The sequence below is a fragment of the Nycticebus coucang genome, chromosome 6, assembly GCF_027406575.1.
Source record: "Nycticebus coucang isolate mNycCou1 chromosome 6, mNycCou1.pri, whole genome shotgun sequence".
In the NCBI taxonomy this organism is placed as follows: domain Eukaryota; kingdom Metazoa; phylum Chordata; class Mammalia; order Primates; family Lorisidae; genus Nycticebus; species Nycticebus coucang.
In genome coordinates, this window is record NC_069785.1 from 1,860,066 (window position 1) to 1,880,475 (window position 20,410).

The following is a 20,410-nucleotide window of genomic DNA, read 5'->3' on the forward strand; positions in this document are numbered from 1 at the left end:
CCCCTGGGCCCCGACTGCTCCACCATCTGTTCCTCTACCCCATACTTGGAGCCCCAGGACCCCCGCAGACCTCACTCCCACCCCTCGCGGTGGGCATCCTGGACAAGTTCCCTTAGCCTCTCCCCGCGCCTCCCTTCTTTAACACTGATGGGGAGCTGGGACGCAGAGCCAGCCGGTCTGAGGCCAATACAGGCAGCTCCTGGATGCGCTAATGGCCGGAGTCTCAGCGGCATCCCAGTTTCCATCCCGCACCTCCATCTCACGCGGTTTCTCTGGCAGGCCGCGGAGCGCACGACCCTTCGCCTGAGCCCTGAGTCCCGGGAGCTGTCCATGGTGACCGAACTCGAGGCCCGCCCTGGGCCCTGCGCACGCGTTCCGGGAGGGGCAGAGGGACTCGCCGGCGCCACCACTGCGCAGCCTCCCCGCCGCCCGGCCCGGCCTGCGCGGCCGCCCCAGACTCCGGCCGCCCCGGGCCCCGCCCGGCCGCGCGCCCCCGCGCCTCCCCGCCGCCGGCTCCCCGCACCCGGCCATGGCGCTCAGCAATTTTCTCTTCGCGCAGTGCGTCTGCTACTTCCTGGCCTTCCTGTTCAGCTTCGTGGTGGTGGTGCCGCTGTCCGAGAACGGCCACGACTTCCGTGGCCGCTGCCTGCTCTTCGCCGAGGGCATGTGGCTGAGCGCCAACCTGACGGTGCAGGAGCGCGAGCGCTTCACGGTCCAGGCGTGGGGCCCGCCGGCCGCCTGCCGCTTCGGCCTGCTTGCCAGCCTCCTGTCGCTGCTGCTGGCTGCCGCACACGCCTGGCGCACGCTCTTCTTCCTCTGCAAGGGACACGAGGGGTAAGTGGGGGCCTCGCGGCCGCCCTGCCCCCCTCGCCTGGAGCGGCGCCCCTGCTGAGCCCGCAGCGCCCGGCGGGAGGAGGGACATTCCTCGGTCTCTCGGAGGCCCTAGCAAACGGCCGTTTGTCTAACGCACACCCAGGGACCATGATGATCACTCTCCTAGGTACAGGGCCAGTGCCTCTCCTGCCCAAGTTGGCAGCCCCTCCCGCTTCGGAAGCTCGGTCCCTTTGGGGTGCAGATGCCGCACGTCATCCCCAGCAGGCCTGGGCCCTCCTTTGCTGGCTCAGCCCAGGCCACACTTGCCAGGACCCAGGACAGCTCCCAGCCCCACTTGGTTGGGGTCTGCCTCTTCTCTCCCACCAAGTGCTGGGTTACTGGGGAGCCTCCTCCATCCCTAAGACCCTGGGAAGGTGGATGGCTTTCTGACCTGGCTGGGGAATGCGGGAGGGAGGGCAGGAGTGGGGCCCTGCTTTGGGGTCACAGTGGCTACCTCATCTTCCTCCCCTTCCCCCTTTCTCCTCTTCACCTGTTCCTGCTCTGGCACTGACCTGTGGCCAGTGGGCTGTGGTTTCCCTGGGCTGGTGGGGTGGGGAGTGTCCTCAGCCAGTGGCACTTATGAGCATCCCTCTGGGGGGCCCTCTGTGGGCTGACCCACTGCCCAGGCCAGGCCTGCTGTGCCCCAGAGCAGCCCAGGCTCCTGCAGAGGTTCTAGGAGGCTTCTGCGGGACCCAGGAGGTGGGCAGGCATCCCACTAGCTCACCCCCTGTTTGCCCTCAGCCTGGGTCTGGCAGAAGGAGGGGCCAAAGAGAGGAGGAAGAGGGGTCAGGAGCAGGAATCCCAGTCACCCAAGTGTAGGGATGTCCTGGGGCTACTACAGCAAAGTTTCATGAACTGGGGGCCTAATTTACTGTTTCAGTTTGGGGTCCTGGAAGTCCAGAATCAAGGTCTCAAAGAATTGGCTCCCTTGGGGGCTCTGACACAGAGTCCCTTGCCTCCTCTTCCGTAAGCTTTGTCATGCCTTGTCTTGGGGCTTTGTCACTCCATCCTCTGCCTCTGTCTCATCTGGCCTCTTCTCACTGTTTCTCTGTGCTTTCCGCGATTCTCTAAGGACACCAGTCATGGGATTTGGGGGCCACCCTAAATCCAGGGGCATCTTGTCCTGAGATCCTTAGCTTAATTGCACCTGCAAAGACCCTATTACCAAATCAATCACAGGTACTGGGGGTTAGGACTTGGGCATATCTTTTGGAGGACACCATTCAACCCATTACCCCAAGGTTCTGGTTATAGGTCAGCAGGAAGACAGGTCACCTGAGAGGCTTCCAGGTCCTGTGGTGCTGCTGGCCCAACTCTGGGTTGTGTGTCTGGGACTCTGCCCAGGGTGTGCCCAGGCCGTCTGGGGTGGTGGCCTGCTCTTTTGCAGGCTTCCTCCCTCCTGAGGAGATGTTTGAGACGTCACCTGCACCTACCTTTCCAGACTTGCGAGCTGCCCCAGTCAGAGCTGTGTATGCAGGTCACGGCAGGTGGAAGCATCTCTGATACAGGCAGGGTAGGAGGAAGGGGCTGGGGACAGCCAGCAGGGTGGGGCGAGTAGTGAGGGGAGAGAGGAGGGCAAGAGCTGTGTGGGCTGAGGTCAATGTTCACACACATCCCAGCCTCTGGGCATCCCTCGGCATTAACAGTCTAGCTGGGGTAACACAGCTGCTCTCTGCACAGGGACAGGACCCAGTAAATGTGGTCAGATGAAGGGAAGTTTCAGGGAGGGGAGAGACCTCCAGAAGCTGGGGGACAGGGTGGGGGGAGCCCCAGAATGTGAGAGACAGAAATCTGTGTGGTACAGGGTGGCCACTTGGCACCAGTGGGCAGCAGCATTAGGGAGCACAGGACTGGTGGCTCTCATTTTTTGTCAGCCCTGTGAAACTGCCAGCACCACTGCACTGTGAAGGTAGGAGGCAGGCCTGGGCCTTATGGGCCTTCCCAGCAGTGCTGCAGGCTGGAATGCAAGTGGCTCTGTGGCCCCTCTATGCCCTGGCTGACTAGCCCCCATGGGATTTAGGAAGACTTATGTGACCTGGCAGGTCCTGGGCTGTGGGGTTAGGTTTAGGTTTAGGTTTGGGGGGACATTGTGGAGAATCTCGTGGCCCCGACCCCACCAGAGGCTGGGCCTGGTAAGTGGGATATTTTGGTCTTCTGTCATTTTGCTTCATTCTCTGGACTCACCTGTCCAACCACCCTTCTGTCCAGTCTTTCCTGCTCCAGGGTGCACAGTGTCCTTGGCCATCAGGAGTTACTGGCGAGGGCCACGTGATGGTGGGGCTGCTTGCCCCTATTGCCTGCTGCACAGTGTGGCTGGCAGACAGTTGGCTGTGACAGCCCCTGAGAGTGCTAAGGCTCCATCCAGTTCTGGTTGAAGGTCTTGCTTATGGCTCTCTCAGACCCTCTCAGGCTGTGGACTGTGGCTGGTAGACCCAAGGCAGGCAGGCACCTCATTCATTTCTGTGCATGGGGCATGGTGCCCAGGAGTTCATTAACCATGAAGTTGAGTAAGTGGCAAAAAGATACCTGGACTCAAGGCTTATGGCTTCATAGTCACTTACCTGGCCAAGAGGTCAACACTTCAAATTTCTTGTGTCAGAAAGTTCTGGACCTTTTGGGTGGCTGTGTCTGCAGAGTCCAGCCTGCTAGCCCAGCTGTGTAGAGCAGGTGCCGTGTCTCAAAGGGCACTCAGGACAGCCAAGGGCATGGGTGGGCACTAATGGGGAGCCCCTGGCATGGACATGGCACCCAGGACCATCACAGCTGCTGGAAGTCCAGCCCACAGAGGATACCACTATCTCTTTTGAGGGTCAGCACACACCCTTATCTTTCAAGATTGGTGTCCCCCTTCAGAGGCATGAGAGGCAGTGGAGTCCTGCTTGTCCTATTTGAGGGGCTCGTGACTGGGCAGAGGCTACATCCAGGTGCCAGATCCCTCCTGCTACAGAGAAGAGCATGTCTGCCATGCCAAGTGGGGACCCTGACAGCTTGTGCCCATGACAGTAAGAGGTTGGAGTCTAGGGGGTGACTTTTTACAGAGGTGCCACCTTGATGCTGCCTTTATAGATTGAATTGGCGCCACCTGTGCTTGGGGACGGCTTGCTGTCTTGGGGCAGATGGGTGGGCTGAGGTGACTGTGGGCCTGGAGCCTGGGGGGGCCCTTGAGTGTGTGGGCTGGCAGCAGTTTGTGAGAGGTGCGCTGGGTCAGAGCAGCCCATCTGCCTGCCCACACTGCCAGAGCCTTCATACTGCTGGGCTCCCCAGGACAGCTGTCACCATGGAGACAGCACGTCCAGGCGGGGCACCCTGGGAGGCAGAGGAGAAAGACATTAACCCTATGTGTTCAGGACTCCCCCTTCCTGAATGCTGGCCCATCCCATCCTGTCCTACATGAGGGAGAAGGACCATGGCCTGTGAGCTGGGGGTGAGGCTGCTGGGTCTGGGGGTGGCTCTGAACACATACAATTCTTTGAAGACCTAGGCAGGTTCTGTGGAAACAGACTGGAAGTGGACAAGAGGGGTAGAAATGAGGCTGTCAGCGGGGTGGCCCCAGCTTGATGTCCCTTCCCTACTTTATGGGAATCTCTGTCTTGGACACAGGAGGAGACTCCAAAATCATGCCATGTCATAGGGATGCAGCTGGAACGTCTGAGGTGTCCAGCTAATTGGGCTCTGTCGGAGGGTGCGTGTAGACCACTCTTGGGCAGGGAGGTATGGTGGCTTCTGTGGGGGCATCACTGGCCCAGCGGCCTGCTATGCCCTAGGCTTGCTGCACTAGGTCTTTGTGGGCACCGGGGGCCGTCAGAGAGACCCTGCATGGAGGGTGTGCCATGTCCCTGTCTAGAATTCAGCACAGACAGGGTGATGCCTCCCCTGGAGAGGGAACGGATGGGGCATGAGGTCATCAACCTTTGTCTAGCCTTGCCCTCTGTGCCCTGGCCAGCCTGGCCCTTCACAGACGCCCACTGTGGGGCCACTGGCTAGCATGTCAGGGAAGTCCCATAGTGCCAGGCACCAGAGGTGCAGCTGCTGGGCAGGTCCGTGGGAGACCTGCAGGAGGGCTGTCCAGCGGTGGAGGGGACATGTCCTGGGGAGAACTAGAAGCCCCAAGTCCACTGCTGACCACTGGGCTAACTTTTGTGCCCAGGGCTGCTCTGTCAGACCAAACCGGGATACAGGGTCACTGCCTGTCCCTGTGGGTTAGCCCTGGGCAAGGGCGGAGAAAGGGGAGATACCGTCACATCGACTCCCTGAGTGATAAAGCAGGCAGCCCCAGAATGGGCTCAGCACAGCTGCTAACACAGGGAAGGGGCCGTGCAGACCAGTTCTGTCCAGGCAGCATTCATAGAATGCGTCTTCAAAGAACTTTGGATCACAGAGTCGGGGCTTGTAGCTTGTCTGTGATCACAGTGCTTGTGCCCCAGCTGCTCTTGGATGTGGTGCGGGGCTGAAGGCACGTGGGACTAAGAGCATCTCCGTGACCTCTCCCTCGTCATGGACTCCTCGGGCAAGAGCTCCAGCCCTTCCATTTTGGAGGGTGGCTCTGCCGTCTGCTTATTGGCCACAAGGTCTTGGCCAGGGTGGGGAGGGGCTGAAGCTCATGGAGGAATGTCTCTGAGAGTCCCTGGGTTGTAAAGCAGTCTGGGGACACCTGCTGTGAACAGGCTCCGGGGGGCCTGGGTTTCTCAGGGGCATGCGAGTGGTGCCTCCTGGGGCTTCACTCCCATCTCTGTGCCGCACAGGGCTGGGCACACCTTGATGCTGCCATTATAGACCGAATTGGTGGCACCAGTGCTGGGGGGTGGGAGCTGAGGAAGTGTTTGCAGAGTCGAGGAATGACAAATGTATTTGCTGTCTGGTCAAGAGTCCACCACAGGTAGGGTGATAGTAATTTTGATGTTTTACTGGCCGAGATTCTGGTGGAGCCCTTGTTTATCACGTGATTCTTCCAAGTACTTTTTATTGATCAGCCCCTTGGATTTGATGCGTTGACCATGTCAGGTCAGGGGGATGTGACCCTCTCTTGACTGCCTGCTCTGTACAACTGTCCTGCAATGAGGGGTTCCCCTCTGGGGCCCCATGGAGGGGACGTGCACTTACCGCACTCCAGCAGCCTCGGTTGCACCCGGGCTGAGCTGACCCGAGACTCACGAGAGAGATTCTAGTTATGAGGGAGCAATTCAGAGATGCTGGGCATCTGCGGGTGAGGCAAGAGTGTCCAGATGGGTCAGGGTCTTGCTTACGTGCCCCTGTGTCATCCAAAGAAGACATAGTGGCACCCTCTGGAATCACACTGGGGGGCTATGGCGATGTGGACTTGGCAGAGGCCATGGGCCCAGGGGGTGCATAGCCCAGCTTTCAGCCAGCCCCTGCCTCTCAGCCTGCGTCACCTGACTGTGTTGGGCTTAGTCACAGCTCTGCCTTCTGCTTGTAAATGGCAAAGTCAGAGCAGCGGCATCAGGTGAGTCTGACGCAAGTCTGGGCCAGTCGGTGTCGATGACCGTGTGGTCTTCCGGGTGTCTCAGTCTGTTCTGGCTGCTATGACAGGCCACCAACAGACTGGGGGACACAGACACAGACATTTAGACCATAGCCACTGGCTGCCGTGTGGGTGAGTGGCCTTGGTTGTGGCCTCTAGGGTGGCTTGGGCCGTCAGCGTGGGTGCTGGCCCTGTCTATTCATAGCGGTGGTTACAGAGGTTCCAACTCCCAGGGCTTGGGGAAGGTGAGCTGACAGCCCAGGGGCAGGAATAGCTGTAGCCCCCAGGGCCCCACACAGGAACCCAGATGCCAGCTGGGAAGCCTGGAGTCTGGGGTGCTCCTCCTAGGGCATCCCACCCAACGGTCCCCGCAGTGACCCTTTCCTGTCCTCCCCGCCCCTCTCGTCCTGCTGCAGATCCTTCTTCCACGCCTTCCTGAACCTGCTCATCAGCGCCTTCGTGCTCTTCCTGGTCTTCATTGCCAGCACCATTGTGAGCGTGGGCTTCACCATGTGGTGCGATGCCATCACAGAGAAGGGCGCCATGCCCCACAGGTGCACCAGCCCTGCCCATCCCAATGTCTCAGGGGAAGACCCCTGTGCTCTGCTGCCCTGGCAGCACCCACATGTCTGTGATCATAGGTCCCACTGGTGCCCCCCACCCGTGTCCACCTGGTCAGCTCCTTCCCCAAGACCCACTCCCTCGATGGCACACACTCCCTTCCCACATCTGGAAGCCCTATGAGTCTGGTGTTGGGTGGGGGCCCATGCAGTATGGGGTCTGGGTCCCCAAAGGCTGAATAGGGCCTCACAGCTGGAGACCTGGGGGCTGTGTCCAGTGCTGCCTGCAGGAGGCAGAGCCCAGGGCCTTAGGGTCAAGGCTTTGGTCCCAGGGGCTGGGGTGGGGGTAGGGGTGGTGAAGAATGGGAGCAGAAACTTCCAGTAGGGTAGGGGGGCTCCCTGGTGGGTTGGGGCTGAAAGCCTTGGGGCCAGGGTGGCTGCCTTGGGCTTTGAACAGGGGCAGCCTCTGGCTTTTGGGGGGGGTCCAGAGTGGAGCATAGTGAATGTCCATCCCCTGAGTGGGGCACCTGCTGCCTGTCCCCAGGCCGAGACCCTAGAAGGCAGGGCCCTGTGGAGTCCCAGAGGCCACGCATCCTCTGAGCACATTCAGACCTGGAGCCCCAGTGGTGGCAGAGGCCAAGGGGCCTTCGCTCTGGGATCTCTGCCTGCACCCGCCACCTCCTTCCTTCTTCCTTCTGGCAGCCCCCGCAGCAACACTCAGTTTCTTACCCTCAGGGGCACTGTTTCCAGCCTCTACTCTCTGAAGCTGTCTCTGCTGCCCCACAGCATGAGCAGAGCCACTGTGAGTGTTGGTGGTACACCAACTTGTCCCAGCCTGGGCAAGGAGACATGTCTGCCCCGTGTCTGAGGCTTGGGGCCCGCGGCAGAGCTGTGGCAGTGCAGGTGGTGGCATCTAGGAGAGCAGAGGTTGGAGCTGCCGTCCTCTACCTGGTATGGCCAGGTTGGGGTCCACAGGTTCCCTCCTTGAGCCTGTCCTGCTGTACGCTGAGGTCTCGAGGATGCACCTGGGGGTCCCTGGACTCCTGTATGCCCCTTGCCCCTTGCCATGTGGGGGTGATGCACGTTGCACCCTGGCCAGCTGCTTGGCCATGTCCCACCCGTCACCCCTACATCTCGTCCTTTCAGTTGTGAAGAGCTGCAGGATGTTGACCTGGAGCTGAATGTGGACAACTCTGCCTTCTATGACCAGTTTGCGGTTGCCCAGGTAGGGAGGGCTGCAGGCAGGATGGGGCTGCTGTGAAGGGTGGGCATTCTCCCACCCCTCACCACTCAGGGAGCAGACCAGCTCCTGAGGGGGCTGTGGGAAAGGCTTTCTCCAGCTTTGGGAGTGCCCAGCCCTTGGTGGATGTGGGGAGGAGCATGACACAGAGCTGGGATGGCTGGGGGGAGTCAGAGTTGGGGGTGCAAGGTGCCGGTGCTTTGGTAGGGATCAGGGGGATGTGGAGCTGGGACAAAGGGACGTGGACGAAGCAACAGCAGTCTGATCCTGGGGTCTTTAGTGCTGGGAGGAGGAGTTTGGACTCTGGTCCTGGCACCAAGCAGGCCCCCTTCAGATGGATGCTGGAAACCAGGTTGTCCTCTAGTGGTGTCTGGATGGGAGGCAGGGAGGGGAGCGGTCTGCCAACCTGGAGGGCATTCCCTGCCCTGCTCTGCACAAGCTGTGGCTCTGGGGGTGCCTAGCTTCTGAAATGCATGTTTGGATGCACCAGCAGCCAGTGAGGGCCCAGGACTGGGTCTGGCCCTCAAAATCCGCATCTGTGTCCTGGGTGGGAAGGACATGGACGCGGGTGTTGAGTGGGAGGCAGCTGAGTCCAGATCCCCAGCTCCTCTGTACCCGGCAAGGCCAGCTGGTTCCGAGGTCACTTTGTAGACCCCAGACTGGCCTCTGTAGGTCCCAGTTGGTCGTGACTGGCTTGAGGACTCTTACCATGACTGGGAACCCTCTGGAGTGCTAGATGTTGGGAGCCTCTTGGCTGAGCTGAAAAGGCAAAAGACACCCTCACAAAACCCTGGGGAAGATGCCTCAGAGCTAAGCTGTGCCTGTGGGGCTCAGGTCTGAGCACCGTCTACCCACATATGAGCTCATGGCAGGTCAGCCTAATGTGCCCAGGCCTGATTCTGACTAAACTGGTTCAACTGTTCCAGGGACGGGGGGGTCTGACTATGAGCAGGCCCTCTGGGGAGTGCAGGCTGGGTCTGGGTTCTGGGAGGCCCAGGTGCTAGGACGCAGTGATCACTGTGCAGAGGGGACCTGGAGCTTGGGTGGGGCCTGCAGGAGGCGCCCTATCCCCCTGTGTCCTGTCCTTTCCTTACAGCACCTGGGGCCCGTGGGACATGCACAGTGCATGGTGCCCTGTGGCCCCCTGACCCTGTGTCCCCTCTGTGCAGTTTGGCCTCTGGGCCACCTGGCTGGCATGGCTGGCTATCACCACCCTGGCCTTCCTGAAGGTCTACCACAACTACCGCCAGGAGGATCTTCTGGACAGCCTGGTCCATGAGAAGGAGCTGCTGCTGGCCCGGCCGTCTCCACGTTCCTCCTTCCAGGAGGAGAAGAGCGCTGTCATTTAGGCACTGTGAGGCTGGGGAGCCAGCCCCAGACCACTGCTGCACCCAGAGCCATAGGCCTGTCCCGGGTAGTGGCTGGGGCTCTGCCCGGACCCCCACCTGGCTATGCGCAGCCTTGCATGTGTCCCCTCATGCCTGACAGCTGATTGGGGGTGCTAGCTCCCCAACGAGAGTGGTGCAGAGAGGCCACGGGGCCACCTTGGGGCCTCAGGCAATGCCATTCACCTGTCCCAGCGGGACCTAGCCCTTGGGCCTAGGCAGAGGGTGCCCCTCTAGTCTTTCAGACCCTTTTGGCCATTGGCTTTCTGAGCAGCTGCCGCTCTGGGCTGTGGACCCATGCAATCGCCATGGAAGCTTGCCCAGGAGGTGGCTGGATGCCCCTCCCATTACCTGCCCTTGACCTGTGTGTGGGATGTGGATTCCGCATGAAAACAGACTCCGTGATCTGGGGCACAGACCCGAGTGTGGGAAAGAGCTTCTGGCACCTCCAGCCTTCTGGCTTCAGGACCCCTCCCGGGCTGGGTAGGTACTGGCCCCAGTGGCCAGGCCTCATCTCAGCATTGAAAAAGCAGGGACAGCGGTGTCTGCCTGACATTAGATGGTGGCTGCACAGACAGATGCCCCTTCAGTGGTCCCCTTTGTTCTGTGCCACAGGACTGGGGAGCATGGTGCACATGGCTCAGAGAGGCCTCCATGGCCCAGTGGATGGGCTGTGTCACTCTGAGACTCTGGGCAGGGCCTCCTAAGTGGGGCCAGTGGAGGACCTTCCTGGACGCTACTCCTGCTCCCTGTCTTCCTCACTGTGGGCGTCCTTATTCTAGCTCTATCTGGCTAAACTGTAAGACTTACTGTCACATAAGCCCATTTCTCAAAATCAGAATAAAAACCAAAGCCCAAGGCTCTAATCCAGGTATGGAGGAATCTGTTCCTTCACTTGCCTCTGCCTCCCTGTCTGTCCACTTTTGAGGGCCCAGTCTGGTGGGAGAACAGCTGTCAAAGGCTTTTGCAGGGTAGGGGCATCTGTGCGCAGCATTCTTTCAGAGATGACAGGGTCCTGTCACTGTGGAACTTACAGAGCCACGAGGGCTTCCATTGCCACTGCAGTGGCCATGGCCCCAGCCAGTGCCAGGTTTGGAAGGGCTCCCCACACCTGTGACCCAGCCTCCCATAGTCTGTTTCTCCACCTGGAACACAGGGCAATGCAGGGGTGGGACAAGGTGGGACGGGCCCTGGGGAGGCTGGTCCAGGGGAGGGGTGGTAGCCGTGGGGAGGATGTGTTGTAGGAGAGTCCCTAAGGGCCGACGCTATCCCATGGAGCCCCCGCTGGAAGCAGAGCCCCTTTGGCTGCGCCTGCCCTGGGTTCCCCAAGTCCTGAAGCTAGAAGAGACCTCCCAAGGCCAGGGAGGGGGAGGTGCGTCCAGACTGCAGGACCTGCCTGCCAGGCCTGCCCGAGGCACCCACTGCCAGGAACTGACTGAGGACATGTCTCAGACGTGAAAGTGAGTGGCAGCACACTGGTTCCACCTCTTGTTTCTGGAAACCTGCCAAGACTGAATGTGTTTATGTGAGCTTTAATAGCGTGTCTCTGTCATGTAATTGGGGGGCTGGAGATCACCACCAGGGCAGCAGGTGACTGGGGGCTGCGCCTTCGAGAACAAGGCTGGCCCCCTGGACACTCACCTGATGACAGGCTCTCCCCCTGTCTGACCTTGGGCCTCCCTGTTTTGTCCACTCCCCCTCACTCAGGGTCTGAAGGGCCTGGGGTTTGTCACCACAGGGCCCCTCAGCCCTGTAATTGAGAACCAGAGCCACATCCACAAACAGTCACCAGGACCCAAAGACCCCCAGCTGGGAGGTGGCTGCATCCTAGCTAGTGGAGTGAGTTCTGAAGTCCTAGGGACGGGGGAGGGGGGGATCCGGGCCCTCACACTTCACTGTCCCATGAGGCTCGTGGGGTGAGTGGGGGTTAGACATGAGCTCAGAGGACAGCACCCCAGCACCAGCTAGGGGCCCCACATGGCTCACAGGAAGGAGTGCCCCATCGACAACCAGACCCTTCTCCTCCAGTGGGGCATTGGGGTCTCGAGGTGCAGGCTCAAAGCAGTCCCATAGCCCCGGGGCAGCATGTCTCTCTCCTTGGAAGCTGTACACAGTGACATCTGGGCCAGGCCCTCAAGGCAGTCAGAGTCCCTTCTGTGGTGAGGGAGGGGTCTCTGGGAAAGGTCACAGTTCCCACATGTGGACTAGAGGGGCTGTGCTGGCTGGAGTGGGTGGGGGCTCAGCCCACTTCCTGGTCCTCTATTGCAGCAGCCCCCAGTCCTTGGACTGCCCGTGGTGGGTGCTCTCCTGGGCGGCTGTCAGCACCGTCAGAGCTGCAGGAGGCAGCGCCAGCAGGTGAGGGCCACATGCCGCAGGCGTGGGAGCAGGACGAGGAGCCAGGCCTGGAGGTCCTCCAGGGTCATTGCCATGGGCTTGGCCTGGCTACAGTATAGGCCCAGAGCCACCGCCAGCAGGATGCATACGGACAGCCGCAGGAGCAGGGAGCCGCAGGGTGCAGGCCTGCCAGGTGCTGGGGCAGAGGGCACAGTGAGGTCAGCCATGGGCAGGAATGGGGAGACCAGGCTGCCTGGCTACTGCCTCAGGCCTGAGTGCCTCCCTGGGGAGACAAACATGCGCCCCATGGGATATGGACCCCACCCTGTCCCTGCCAGAGGTCCCTTGTGGCCTCTGTGTACCAAGAGCCTCCTGCAGCCCTTGGGGGAGATAGTGAGGGGGTGCTGGGGAGATGGGGTGACACTTCAGAACTTACCCCTGGTGGTGGCCCTGGCTGTGGTATCCCTGCCGGCGATGTCTGGGAAGGAGATTGCAAGTAGGCTGGGGGCATGATGCCTCGGGCTGCCACTCGCATCACCCCGCCTGCCCAAGGGACCCTCAGATGGAGAGGTGGGCACAGCTGCCTGCCCTGCAGGCCCCAGGCTCGGGCAGGCCCAGCCCTCTAAGAACAATGGGCTATGCTTGTCTCATGACCTGACTCTGTCTACGTGACCCCTGGCCCTGGTCCTGGAGCTGCCTGTGGAGGCAGGGTAGGTGACCTGGCCATCCAGGCGTGTGGTGTCCCAGGTCCCTTTGCCCTGGCTGCTCGCCACAGGGCCCTCTTACAGTAGATGGCCTCCTCCGGGGGCTCTCGGAACCTCACGCGCCTCGAGGTCCTCTGTGGCTGGGCTCCTGGGCTTTGACGCTGTGGTGGGTGTCTCAGGATGGAGGGAGGGCACTTCCTGTCACCCTCCTGTGGGGGTGGGAAGCAGGTCATGAGCCCTCTGTGGGGGAATTAGGAAGGGGCCTGGACAGCGTCAAGTGGTCAATATGAGTGACCAGCAGGCCTGTGTCTCAGCCAGGCTCCATCCCCTACCCAGTGGGGTCCATGATTGTGGCTATTTGGTGATGATGACACAGGGGTGCTGTCATTCTTGGGAGTCAGGGTATCTGCCCTGGTGCCCAGGCCCAGGGGGGCTGGAGACCATCTCAGAGCCTGTGCCACATGCTGGCTTGTGGACCATGCACTGGACCTCTGCCAGCCCCATGGTCAGGTGACAGCCAGAGCTTGGACAGGCTGCTGGTGGCTCATACTCAGCCTTGGGGGCCCCGGCAGGAAGAACAACTTCATAGCCCACCCGCCTCCCACCTGGCCACTCCACTGCCCTGTTCAAGATGCCTAGTCCAGGGTCACTACACAGGGACCCTGAGATGTACGGACAGGTGCAGGGGTCTGTGGTGGGGGAAGGGCCCTGGTTTAGGGGCCAGAGTTTCCCCTCTGCACGTGGTGGGGGCTGGGGCTACACGTGGTGTCCTCTGCTGGGATACCTGTGTATGTGGCCCCTCCTGCTCAGAACCTACATGCCCCAGGTGACAGCCCTTCATGTGCTTCCTCTCCTGGCCCATCCTCCCTCTGGCCCGTCCTCCCTCTGACTCATTCTCCCTCTGCCCCCCATATCCCCAGCCTGGGGTCTTGGGTGGAGGACTGTTCAGGGCAAGGGAAGAGGCTTTTCCTCCTTGGTTCCCAGTCTCTGCCCACCCAGCAGGCACCCAGCCCTCAGAGCCTCGCTTTCGGGGGGCCCTGACTCACCCTCTCTGCCCTGGATGTCCGTGAGACCCCAGCTGCCTTCTCATTCTTCCTGGCCTGACGTCGTGTCTCTGGCCGGGAGCTGGGGCTCAAAGCTCGCGCCGCTGTCCTCATTCACTGGAACATGGTCCTAAGATGAGCAAAGACAGTGTTTATTGTGCAAGCTGTGCAAGCTGCACAAGCTGGTCCACAGGCTTGGGCCACCTCTCTGAAAGCCTGAGGTTCTCTTTCCTGGAGCTCCCAGCATAGATAAACCTGATCCTGGATCCTGCCAGGACCTGTCCTCTGCTTCCACTGCCATAATCATCAGCTTCAATGGCTGCGTAATGTTCCACCGGATGTAAAGAGATTTGTAGCCACCCTCTGTTAGCAGGTGTTCAGGACGTTTGTTTTATTTTGTCATTTTGTCATGTCACTTATTTTTGTTTTGTCACTTGTGAGTTTTTGAGCTGTAATGAACATCTCTGCTTTGCCTCTTTTAGCAGGCAGGAGGTGTGACATGACCCGGCTGGGCCCTGAGAAAGTCCTGTAGGGAGGGTGCACCTACCTTGTGGGGTTCCTGTTGGTGGGCACCGCTGGGTCCTGGGGCACACCCTAGCACTGCCCAGACTCCCCGTCTCTTTCTCTGCTCTCTCTCTCTCTGTGATTCTGTGGCTCCATCTCTTACTGCCTCTGTTTCTCCCTCTGATTCTGTCTCTCCATCCCTATGTCTGTCTATCTGGCTGTGTCTGTCTCCCTCCCCTGTCTCTGTCTCCGAGCCTGTCCTTCCCCCGGATGCATCTCTCTCCCAGCCTTGGCAGGGCCCTGGGTTTCTGGAGCTCCACTCCTTGTTGAGCTGGAAGGCTGGGTGCTGAGCACTGGTTCTGCAAAGGCTGGGGGTGAGGAGCCCACTACTCTCGTTGCAAGCCAGAGAGGGCCACTCCGAGGTTAGTGTTGGGGACTGCCACCAGGCCAGGTCCCCTCAGTTTCCTCCCAGCTGGAGGGGAGGTTGGGTGGGCAGCCACTTGTGCCCCTTTGACCCCCAGGTTCTCCCAGGAGCCTCTGGTCTGGGGTCCTTGGTGGGTATCGCTGCCCCTTGGTGTGCGGCACATGCTTGCATCTCACAAGGAGCTTCCCTGACCCCATGGGTCCTCGAGTGAGGGGCCCGCCCTCTGCATAGCACAGTGCCCTCAGGTCCCCCCAAAGTGGCGCTGTCTCGAGGGATGCAGGGGGCCTGTGAGGCGGAACTGGTTTGAGTGAGGGTGGCAGTGACCCCAGGGGTCACCATGTAGTTCTCCTCCCGGGAGGTGACAGAGTGGCTACGCTGGGTCCCTGGGCAGGCATAAATATTGTGGATGAGCAGAGCACCCGTTAACGGCATCTGTGTGGACGCTGTCTGGTGGGCTCAGTTGTTTCAACAAGGAACAGTCCGCTCTAGCCTCAGCATCAGTACCCTGTTGTAAACAGGGTCATGGCGCCCAGGGAGCCCGGGGCGGTGGGCAGCAGGGTGGGGGCTGGTCTTGGACATGGAGATTAGTTCTCACAGAAGGGCCTTCAGCAGGGTGTGCTCCCAGGCCTGGCCCTGTGGCCCTGGGTCCGAAGTTACCTGGAACGTGGGCCCAGTGTGACTTCTGGGCAGGATGACCTTGGCCAGCCATCCACAGCAGCATTGAGGCTGGAGAGACCCAGTTTCTACCCTGGGTAGGGCGAGAATTCTGCCTTAGCTCAGCAAGATGAGTGGACTAGAGGGCCAGTGGCCTCTGAGCCATGGGGCCTGTTCTCCTGGCCCAGGTAAAGGGAGGAGGTGTGCTCAGGTGTGCTCAGGGCCCCAGCCCCTCCTGGTGCAGCCCCACAATCACTGCCAGGTCTGGGCCCGGCTCTATCACTCAGGAGACACCTGGCCTGGAGAGGCTTGGGTTGACCTGGGCCAGAGGGGAAGTGGGGCTGGACACAGCCTCTCAACCTCTACTAGCCCGTCCAGCAGCAGCCCCTGCTGTCCAGCCCAGCTGGGCTGAGGTCTGTTCCAGGGACTGTGGGACAAGTGTGGTGTGTGTACACATGTGTGAGCATGTGTATATGCCTATGAGTGTGCACTTGTGTGTCTCTGTGCATGCATGTGACTGCTGTGAGTGTGCAAGGGTTGAGAGTGGCCACTAGTGCTTGTGAGTGAGTGTACGTGCCAGTGCATGCTAAGACTGGGTGGGTATCTGTACATGCGTGTGTGTTTGTGTGTAAGCCTGTGTCTGGGTGTGTATCTGTACGTGTGTGTGAGTGCCTATACCTGGGCGTTAATTTGTACATGCAGGTGTGTATCTGTACATGCGTGTGTGTGAGCCTATATCTGGGTATGTATCTGTACATGTATGTAGCCTGTGTGCACATGTGTGCAGCGTGTTTGTGTGGGGCCTGGCTGTGAGGTCAGCCTCTGCAGCTGGGCAGAATAACTTGATTTGGGTGCAGGCTCCAGAGCACTTGTGGAACCGTGTGTGACCCAGGCAAGTCTCATGCTTTCTCTGGGTGCCCTGGCTGCACTGACCACCACTGGTCTTGCTCAGTCCACTCAGCTTCAGAATGCTTGTGGCTCTTGTGAGGGTGAGAGTTGTCCTGCCAGACAATACCAGCTGCCACTGTCACCTGGACAGTGGGAACAGAGAGGGGAACAGAGCCTGGGCAGCTCCATGTGTGACAGGAGGCCTCCTGTGTGCTACTGTGAAGGTCACGCCCAGCCCACATTCCAGGCCAGTTCTTCTGGTGTCTCTCCAGAGTCCCAGGGCCCTCTAAAGCTAGGCACCAACTCTAGGCCATTTTTGGCTCCCTGGGGCTGCCCCCCTGCCGGGCAGTGAGGCCTGGGCGCCCAGCATCCCTTCGGGAAGGGAGGTCTGGCTTGAGCCCTGAGCTCTGTCCTTGGTCTGGGTGACCTCTGTTAGGGGAGTGCCGTTCCTCGGTGACTTGGTGGAGGAGTGCCCCTGGCACCCTCAAAAGAGAGGGTGGACCTGACCTTGTGTCCCCCACACAGGGTGTCGGAGGCCTGGGCCCCACAGGGACAGTGTGTAACTTGAGGCTGTTCTGAGGCCGCTGTGACAGATGGGTGATAAAGGGTGGAAAAATAGCTGTGGAGGCCCAGCCTGTGGAGTGTCAACTGCCACTGCTGCTGGCTAGCCCAGTGTCACCACCATACCCCATGGCCTAGGGTGGGTCCCCTGCCTAAGGGTGGCCCCTCGCTCTGGCAGGAGGAGCCCCCTGTGTGCCCCCTTAGTGCTGGGGCTGGGCAGAGCTGCTTACACCCACTTCAGCTTTCCTGGTGGGGTACACAGGCTTCCCTGGGGAAACTGAAGCCAAGAGGACGGAGAACTTTGCTTGGGTGTGTACCCTGCTGGTAGAAGGGCCTTAGTCAGGTGGGTGCCACCTGTGGCCTTCCCAAGTGCAGACAGACCGTCCCACACCCACCTGGTCCTGCAGCCCTTGAGAGCTGTGAGGACACTGACAGATCCTGGCGGCCTCAGCACTGAGACTCCGGTTGACCTGGGGACGTTGAGGCAGGCAGGTGGCTCTTCCCTGGTCCAGTGCTTGGATAATGCTAAGCCCTAGGGCCTGGCCACCCACTTCGGCCTTAGTGCCACACCACACACTGGGCTTCCCACCTCTTCCCGGGGCTGCCTGGCAGGTGCTTAGCACCTGTCCTGCCCCATCCTCCACAGCCACTGTCTGGCGATGTCTCCACCCTCACCAAGGGCCTTTGGAACAAGCAGGGCCCTGAGCTCAGCAGCAGCTTGTGGGGCCCCAGACATACTCAGTGCACTTCCTCAGCTCTAACCACATGGCTGGCTCCACGCAGCACCCATGCTACTCCTGGCTCACTCTCACCCGCCACTGTGCCCATTTGCACATGGCAGAGGAGCCTGCAGCCTCACAACCCACGAGTCAGAGGGTCAGAGTGTCGCATAGCCCGAGGAGCAGGGAGGCCCTGTCACAGGTGCAGCCCCACCCAGGTCACCCCCACGGGCTGCAGACCTCACTGGGAGAACTCGAGCGCATGTCCACCCACCTATGTGCGCACAGGTATTCTCCACGTGTTCATGCTGCCCGGCCCACCTGGCTGTGGTCGGTGCTGTGCCTTGGGGCGCTGGCCTGCCTGAACTGCCTGGAGTCCACTGGTGGTCAGAGCCTCACCCTGGCAGGACAGGAATTGGAGCTGCTGCGGCTCACGCCCCAGCTGAGAAGTTTCCATTACAGGGACACGGACAGTGGCCTCAGTGGCCCTGAGCACTCAGCCACCTCCTCGCCTTCTGTGCGGCCCAGTCTACAGTGGCTGTCACCTATGGGGCTTGGTGGCCCCAGGCGGAGGTGGGCCTCCCTCCCCCTAACACCTAAGCGGTTTGGCCACAGGCTCTGTGAAGAGGCTGAGGCCTCAGAAGCAGGCTGTGCCTCCTCCCAGCTGGAAGAAAAACCAGGGTGCTGTGGACACCCTCTGCACCAGCCTCCCCCTGCAGTGGGCGTGGAGTGAGGGCTGTGGGTGTGGGTTCCCAGGAAGGCTGCAGCTCCCAGCCCAGTACTCACCACTGGGAACCGATGACACACATTTCTGACTTAACAGAAGGAGAACTGGGGTGGGCCCCTGGCTGCACTGACCACCACTGGTCTTGCCCAGTCACCTGCTGGCCTTGGCCAGGGGAAACAGAGAGCAGGAGCTGGGCCGGTGGCTCGCTGGGGTGCACCTAGGACTAGGGGCAACAGCAGCGCCAGGTGAAGGTTCATATCTGGAGTGCAAGGACCCCCCAGAACAGTTGTGGCTGATGTAGGTTTCGTAGCACCAGGCGACGGGCTGTGGATGCCTCACCAGACCCTTGCTGTGTGAGATCTGAGTGGGTTACTCTGTCCTTACATGTGGGTTAGGGGTTGTTTGCCAATTGTTCATGGCGCTGTAAAGGTTAAAGGATTTTATTGCAGTAGGTTCCTAGCAAGTAGCACATCTTGGGCTGGAGGGGGTCTTCTCTGAGTAACCCAGCTCAGAAAAGGGCTGGTTCTCTGAGGCCTGGGGTTGTTACCTGGGGAATGAACCCATTTCTTCCAGGTGCGCCTGCACAGACCCTCCTTCAGCAAGGCAGCCCTTTGGGGTCCACGCCTGACTCTGGCCCCTTTCCAATGGCCTCCCTGCCCCGCAGATCTGCTCCCTCAGCCACATTTCTCCAGTTGCTGGGGCTGGATCAGCTGATTCCCTGTTCTCCCAGTGTGGATGGAGGGCCAGGCCTGCCCCCTGGGAAGGTGCAGAGTGCCAGGGGTCTGGATGGTGGGGCCCAGGCCATGTTTTCTATAGAGGAATGGGGCTCACACTCCAGAGGGGCTGGGTCTTCTAGGGCCACCAACTACCCTGGTTTGCCTTCCCTATTTCAGGGAAGCCCCCAGTTCTAAGAGATCTGGGAAGGGTGGCCATCCTGTAGCTTGGCCATGGTCAGCAGTGAGTGTCCTGCCCTATCTCTGCACACTGCTTGCTGCCCACCTGTGGCCATGACAATCTCACCAGCAGGAAGTGACCATCTACCTGCTCCCTAGAGCTGGACTCACCTGGTCCCTCCTGGGCCTGAGAGGGAAGGACAGCCAGGTGCTGCAGGGTCTCTTCACAGGGTGTGGTCCAGCGACGTCCTGGCCCTGTCTCAGCTGACCGCAGCCTTCCTGCTCCCATGAAGACAGGGGGGCAGCATCTGCAGGCAGTGTGGGTGGATGGGCCAGGCCTGCCCAGGCTTCTCTCCCGGGGACTCTGTTCTGAAGGTGCCACCCACTGAGCTGCAGGGCCTGGTCAGGTGCTCGCCTGTGTCTATGGCTGGCCCAGCTCTACTGGATTGTAAAGCTGGGCCAGCCAGCGAGGCCTGAGCTATAATTACCCTCCCCTTTGGCAGGAATAGCAGAGACCCCGTGGATAGGCCACTGGCCCTGGAGCAGGACGATGGCTGTTTCCCAGGACCCTAGTGGGCAGCAGGCCAGGCCTGTAGATAAGACCAGAGGTTGCTGCTGCTGTTCCCACCCCTTCCGGCCCAAGTATCCTCCAGCCAGACCCAGAGCCTGGGTCTGGAGGAACCACGGACTGATCAGGGCAGAGTGCCTGGGAAAGGCAATGAGGGCTGCAGGGGGGCCCTGGGGTGGAGGGTGCTGTCCAGGCTGGGGTTGCAGGATGAGAAGGCAAAGCATAGGCCTTAAGCCACGGATTTGGGGCTTGCTGGCTCAACTCCATCCTGGCTGGCAGGTGGCCAGGGGACCAGCCATTCCCAGGCTCTGTCCTGGGCTGTAAGTTCCCTGAAGTGCCAGGAACCTCATTTGTAAATGGGAAGAGCACAGCTCAGAGAGGGATGGAAGCTCGCCCAGAGTCACACAGCCAGAAGTGCTGGCACGGCTTGGCATGGCAGTCCCTCCTGACCAGCCCCCACCTGCCACTGCACGTGACTGCCCCGTGTGAGTTGGGTCCCAGAGAGGTCAGCAAGGGCACTGTAGTCCGGGGTCTACATGTGGGCAGACGCCTGCCTGGTTTGCAGAGTGTCAACCATTTTGAGGGAGCTGCCCAGGGAGGTGTGAAGAAACCCTTGCCCTGGATTGCTCCATAGAAATGGGGGTGCCTGGGAGCTCATGTGTGACAGACCAGGGGGCAGTGTGTGCGGAGGGGCTCAGAGCTGGTGCTGCCCTCACCCTCCATGCTGGGCTAGGGGACACACTTTCTGAGGATGCCCCGATGGCACACCCTCTGTGTTTGTGACAACGCAGCTCTGTGCCGTGGGCAGTGAGTCACGGTGTGTTCCAGAGACGCTTTATTTGCCAAATTGGGAG

General features: G+C 60.4%; 2 protein-coding genes across 5 annotated transcripts; one reads left to right on the plus strand and one right to left on the minus strand.

Moving 5' to 3' along the window:
- Positions 1-408: 408 nt before the first annotated feature.
- Positions 409-10,403, plus strand: TMEM179 (transmembrane protein 179). 3 transcript variants are annotated; one of them, XM_053594598.1, is made up of 5 exons: positions 409-834; positions 6,769-6,906; positions 8,059-8,137; positions 8,825-9,024; positions 9,322-9,421. In XM_053594598.1, the coding sequence occupies exons 1-4, from the start codon at positions 530-532 to the stop codon at positions 8,990-8,992; spliced, it is 690 nt and encodes a 229-aa protein (XP_053450573.1). In that variant the 5' UTR covers positions 409-529; the 3' UTR covers positions 8,993-9,024; positions 9,322-9,421. The 3 variants fall into 3 exon arrangements, with proteins under 3 accessions (XP_053450573.1, XP_053450574.1, XP_053450572.1); XM_053594599.1 differs by lacking the exons at positions 8,825-9,024; positions 9,322-9,421 and adding an exon at positions 8,433-8,813 and having other exon boundaries at positions 410-834; XM_053594597.1 differs by lacking the exon at positions 8,825-9,024 and having other exon boundaries at positions 413-834; positions 9,322-10,403.
- A 670-nt stretch (positions 10,404-11,073) lies between these two features.
- C6H14orf180 (chromosome 6 C14orf180 homolog) lies at positions 11,074-19,403 on the minus strand. Of its 2 annotated transcripts, XM_053594600.1 has the most exons (5): positions 19,160-19,403; positions 13,622-13,748; positions 12,658-12,784; positions 12,308-12,349; positions 11,074-12,067 (listed from the first exon to the last, which is right to left on the minus strand). In XM_053594600.1, the coding sequence occupies exons 2-5, from the start codon at positions 13,730-13,732 to the stop codon at positions 11,865-11,867; spliced, it is 483 nt and encodes a 160-aa protein (XP_053450575.1). In that variant the 5' UTR covers positions 13,733-13,748; positions 19,160-19,403; the 3' UTR covers positions 11,074-11,864. The 2 variants fall into 2 exon arrangements, with proteins under 2 accessions (XP_053450575.1, XP_053450576.1); XM_053594601.1 differs by lacking the exon at positions 19,160-19,403 and having other exon boundaries at positions 13,622-13,888.
- Positions 19,404-20,410: the final 1,007 nt, after the last annotated feature.

Bases quoted from the DNA above. Each gene is read 5' to 3' on its own strand.
- C6H14orf180 (XM_053594600.1), bottom strand. From the start codon at position 13,732: ATGAGGACAGCGGCGCGAGCTTTGAGCCCCAGCTCCCGGCCAGAGACA. The intron at 12,785-13,621 runs GTGAGTCAGGGC...CCACCCCCACAG, and splicing joins GGACATCCAGGGCAGAGAGG to GAGGGTGACAGGAAGTGCCC. The intron at 12,350-12,657 runs GTAAGAGGGCCC...TCTCCTTCCCAG, and splicing joins CCCGGAGGAGGCCATCTACT to ACATCGCCGGCAGGGATACC.
- TMEM179 (XM_053594597.1), top strand. From the start codon at position 530: ATGGCGCTCAGCAATTTTCTCTTCGCGCAGTGCGTCTGCTACTTCCTG. The intron at 835-6,768 runs GTAAGTGGGGGC...GTCCTGCTGCAG, and splicing joins CTCTGCAAGGGACACGAGGG to ATCCTTCTTCCACGCCTTCC. The intron at 8,138-9,321 runs GTAGGGAGGGCT...CCCTCTGTGCAG, and splicing joins ACCAGTTTGCGGTTGCCCAG to TTTGGCCTCTGGGCCACCTG.